The sequence below is a fragment of the Notothenia coriiceps genome, unplaced genomic scaffold, assembly GCF_000735185.1.
Source record: "Notothenia coriiceps isolate Sejong01 unplaced genomic scaffold, NC01 NC01_scaffold00013891, whole genome shotgun sequence".
NCBI classification, from domain to species: Eukaryota; Metazoa; Chordata; class Actinopteri; order Perciformes; family Nototheniidae; genus Notothenia; species Notothenia coriiceps.
In genome coordinates, this window is record NW_011346592.1 from 28,065 (window position 1) to 33,226 (window position 5,162).

Consider the following 5,162-nt stretch of genomic DNA (forward strand, 5'->3'; position numbering starts at 1 on the left):
GGGGGGCTAGTGGAGTACTTCGTGACCACAGAGTGTGAACGCAGTTCTCCTGTGAAGGGGTGGAGTCTCCCTCCGCAGCCGGTTGGCGTAGTTTTGGCACAATTCCGTTCGTTAACAGCAGCCCTGTCTGCACACGGAGACCGACTCTGTCGTCCGGTGATCTAACCGCCTTCTGGAAAAGCTTCACAAGTACGTCGGTACGCAAATGCGCTTTGTGACACAAGTGACGGTACGCATTTCAGATTACGCACATAACCTGCGTACCAGTTATGTGCACCCCTGTACTACAGCAAAAGTATTCTCTGACGGGACTTCCTGCAACAACACCACGCCGTTATCTTGATTCTGATTGGCCAGAAGACATTATCAAAGATGTTCTATTGAGAAGACGATCACTACGTGACAATGGCTAAGCCATTTCTTGGTATGGGTGTAGCCTACCCCAGCCATACCCTGGCGCTGCCACTGGTGGGATGTATGGGGCGGGCCATTTTGCACATGCGTTAACTATTTTAACGCAATTAATTCAAAAAATTAAGTACCGCCGTTAACGCGATCATTTTGACAGCATTAATATTTATAATTCTGCAAATATTACGATAAACTCAGCTATTTCGCGGCCCGGCAGTAACACCTTCGCGGCCCGGTACCGGTCTGCGGCCCAGGGGTTGGGAACCCCTGCCTTAAACCACCTAGGAGGTTTGCCCAGTCTATGCAGTGCAGAGATATTTAGGGTATCAGTGGAAGCACTTGGTTTTAAATTACCACCATGACATTTACGTCATCCTTAAGAAATGTTACATTTTCTCTGGTGACTGTTGTTGTCTGGCAGATAACCCCTTCCCTGTTACTCATGTGATAGGCCGTCATCTTAATGCTGTTGCTTCAAACTTATTTTATTCCTGAGAAAAAAGTAGTGCCACTAGTTTCAGCAATGCAGATGTATTCATTGGATTCTACTCAAGATTGAACACAGCCTGATGTAGTCACAACTTACTGGTGACAACTGCTCTTACCTCGCTCTGTTTGTGTGACCGTGTAGGTAATGGTACAATTGACTTTCCTGAGTTCCTGACCATGATGGCCAGGAAGATGAAAGACACAGACAGTGAAGAGGAGATCAGAGAAGCCTTCAGAGTCTTTGACAAGGTACGATAGGACCGAGTGGACCTAACTAGAACCTCTCAACAGGATCTCCACACAGATCATTGTGATGGCTAGCCAAATTCTGAAAAGACAAAACATGGACAAAGTCTTTTATGTGATTAAACTCCCTTGCACAAGGTCACAGCTTATTTATTTTCCTTTGACCAGCACTTTCATCCATTAAAAGGACCAGGCCTCTCTGCTAGCTCAACAATTATCTTTTGCATGCTAATATGCAAATATTTAGCATTAGGCTCAATCTACAGTTGAGGCTTAGCAATAGAGATGATTAGGTTTACTGACCTATCTTTCGTGTAACCTAATACTAGAGAAACTGAAACTAACATAAGTGATATTTTCTGTTTTTAGCTGCTGTACTGTATAGAATCTTAAATAGTGCATTAACAATGGTTCTTTTTGGCCATGGGCAGGATGGTAACGGATACATCAGCGCAGCAGAGCTACGGCACGTCATGACCAACTTGGGGGAGAAGCTCACTGACGAGGAGGTGGACGAAATGATCCGTGAGGCGGACATTGATGGCGATGGGCAGGTCAACTACGAAGGTGAGATGCTCTTTTTGGTTGGTAATTAAAACATTGCACTTGCTTGTTCTCTTTACAACTAGTTTTTACAACAACATAATCTAGTATATTTAATACATTATTAGAACAAGAAAACATATACACAATGTTTTAAAATGTACTGTACCAAAAGCCTTAACGGATTCATTTGCGACTGTCCTTAAAGAATTGTTTTCTGTTATGTTCACAGAGTTTGTCCAGATGATGACTGCCAAGTGAAGAGAACACTGAATTGCTTCTCAATGTTGCTTGTCCTCCTAAGATCACTGTCTTTAAGAACCAAAAAAAGGAACAATTCTCAAATGATAACAAACTTCCCCCCCAAAATTATTTCTGTTGAACTTAACAATCTGTGCTTCAGTATATCCAAATACTTCTTAGGTTTCTGTAAATCAAACACCAACAGAATAATCCCTAAAGAAGTGAATGGACCAAGCTTTAAGTCTGCCGAAGCCTTGACTTCAGACCAAGATTCTGCTGAGTCACCCAGCCCTTGATTAATTTAGAGGAAAGAGCAACACTGAAATGGCAGAGGGGTAGGAGCCCATGCCACAGTTCGTATAGAGAAGTTGGCTATTTAATTATTTCCAATATTCAACAAAGAACTCTAAATACTGAATTAAGTACTCTTCTTGCATGCACCCTTCCTGTGGCGGTCTCTTGTCACAACAAGGAGGCTCTGAGCCCATCAGAGGTAGTGGTCAGACTGTGTACACACTGGAGGTATATACATAACTATATAGCTATATATCTGTAACATTTGTGTCACTATTGATTATTGCAAGAGCAAATAGTTGCGATATAGGGGTGTTTATTGGTGGTGGGTTGCAGAAGAGCATCCTTAAACCTTGAAGAGTTCAGACAAGAACGAAAGACTGAAAAGTGCTGATGTTTTTTTCCTCTTGGGGATGATATATTGTCTGGTTTTGAGTTGTGGGCTTTACATGGCCCACGGCACTGATTGGAGACAGACAGTAGTATGTTGCATTGCTTCAGAATGATTATTGTGAAAACAATACTTAAGGACTGCAGTTAAAATATTTGTCCTGCAATCAGATATCCTGATGGTACAATATTGATGTAATGCTTTATAAATGTGTTCTCAAATATTAATGTGTTGATGACAAACTTTGGTCACCAGATATATCTATACATATATATATTAGTGTGTCGTAAAGTTTGCATTGCCTATTGTTGTAGTTAATGACCTGTGACATGTTTTATCTTTGGTTTTGAAATGTGCCATAATACTCTTAACGCCTCAACCTTCTTGCAAGACTCGTAGTTCATTAGACTATATTAAACCTACTTAATGTAATAACATAACAAATATAAGCAGTTCAACATATTTGCACTTTGGTATAAACCACATGGATATAAAAAAAAAAGGTTTGTTGTAAAAGAAGAAAAAGAAACCAAAAGTCACTGTTGCTGCTGCTATAACAACTATATGTTACACTCATTTCCCGTCCTTGGTGTCTCATGTTCAATTTGTAGTCTGGTGATTCAAACTTCAATCTGTTTGCTGTTTTATTGAACAGGATACATCAACTGTATATTCACCAAAACTAGAGGTGGTGGGGTTTAAGTGTTACATTTGGGCTATTAGAAAGGGACTTTCAGATAGAGATGAATTTGGGTTGTAGCAAATAATTCAGCTTTAGATGGGAAATGTTTTAGGGTTTTGAACAGTAGGCTAAATTTAAGAAGCGGGTTAGCTGATTTCTTTAATGCACGGAACTTAAATGCTGCTCGGCTTGAGGCGTTTCAATTGGTTATCTTCGATTCGGATATCAGAAAGTAAATGGTTAATGAACTGTTAATTTCTGAAGGTATCAAAAATGTAAAGATGTGATATATTTTCCATAAATCAATAAATTGAGCTTTACTTCACCTGCATTTCCTTGTCATGTTTAATCTAACTGTCACTCTTCAAGCTCTTTTCCTGCCAGAAAGGAGCACTAATCTCCTCCAGACAGTTTGAGATTGGGTCAGGGCTGGTCACCCTAGCCCTTCACTGGAGACACTATCCCAGGCACAGGCTATATTTAGTGGCTCATGAGATCTCTAACAGGAGTGTGTGGTAATCCACGTCAGCTATAGTGTCGTGACCTTTCACACTAAATGCAAAGAAGGAGCCTTGCCCTCTTGCTGACAGGCAGCACCAACAGCCAATGGGACAAGCCGTTATATTGGGCAGATAGAGGTCATTGGATGTGTGTCCACCTGCTAATCGTTTGGTTTAAATAGATAAGGAGAATGAATTAGGAGCACGCTCAGCAGGATAATGAGAACTGAATCACAGGCACAGGAAGGTGTGATTATCCCTCTGGTTGTGTAACCGAAGAGATGCCCACTGGTGTTGCTCCCACAGCAGTTATGAGAGAATACTAGAGATATTTTGTAAATGTTTTGCTGGTTTCATAAGATGCATGTTTATGTTAATCATACATGCATACATTATACATGTAGAGTGTTCAGTATATGCTAATATTGCGGTCTTAAAGAAGGCATACTATTAACTTTAAAGAAAGCTTAAAATCTATTACATTATCTCCTGTGGTTACGTACATGAAGTGTTGAGCGCTTTTACTTTTTAGACATATACTGTACGGTGTTTAAATTAGTTGAATGTTAATGCAACAATAATAATGATCCAGTGATATAGAGGCAGCTTTCTGCATAATGAGAAGTGTATCTCTGATACGTAAAGTATGTTTTGATGGCAATATATCTGTGCTTTTACTCATACAAACAATCTAAATACTTCTTCCACTGCTGAAAGAAGACATGTAAATAACAATCAAAATGGTATAGTGCCTCACAATTGTACCGAAGTAAATTACTTGATTAGTTATATTGTTGGCCTCAAGACACCATGCATTCATGGCCAATAATAAATAAAACATGAAAGGTGCACGGGTTTGACCGTAACTTCGACACTAGGTGGTGCTGTTTTATCAGCCAACTCAACAATGATACAGTGAGTCTGAGACAGTAAGGAGTCAACACACTTACATTTAAAACAGCTGTATTAACACCTTATATAAAACCCAGTTAAGTTCTCTATAAATTACATGCAACTTGACTTAAGAGAGTTTTAATCTCTGTGTGTGTGTGTGTGTGTGTGTGCGCATGCATGCGTTTGCTCGGGTGCACCACACCCACTATCCATAATGTGATAATGATGATGTCCCCACCCGGACCAACCTCAAGTCTTGGGGCGACAGAGCCTTCTCCGTTGCTGCACCCACCCTCTGGAACTCACTACCCCAATCCATCAGAGATTCTTCCTCCCTCACAGCATTCAAAACATCACTCAAAACCCACCTGTTCAACACTGCATTCAACCACTGACCACCCCCCTCCCCCCCTATTTTCTGTTTTGTTTATCTCTTTTTGTATTTCTTTGTCTTTTTTTTGTTGTCTTT

At 40.4% G+C, this 5,162-nt stretch overlaps 1 protein-coding gene across 1 annotated transcript in view; it reads left to right on the forward strand.

The window, feature by feature from the left end:
* Positions 1 to 3,627, forward strand: part of calm3a (calmodulin 3a (phosphorylase kinase, delta)) — a 12,227-nt gene extending 8,600 nt beyond the window's left edge. Inside the window, exons 4-6 of the mRNA XM_010774341.1 lie at positions 1,043 to 1,149; positions 1,578 to 1,713; positions 1,922 to 3,627. Of these exons, the coding sequence (XP_010772643.1) occupies positions 1,043 to 1,149; positions 1,578 to 1,713; positions 1,922 to 1,950 (272 nt within the window). The 3' untranslated portion in view covers positions 1,951 to 3,627. The remainder of the gene's footprint in view (positions 1 to 1,042; positions 1,150 to 1,577; positions 1,714 to 1,921) is intronic.
* The last annotated feature ends 1,535 nt before the right edge of the window (positions 3,628 to 5,162 follow it).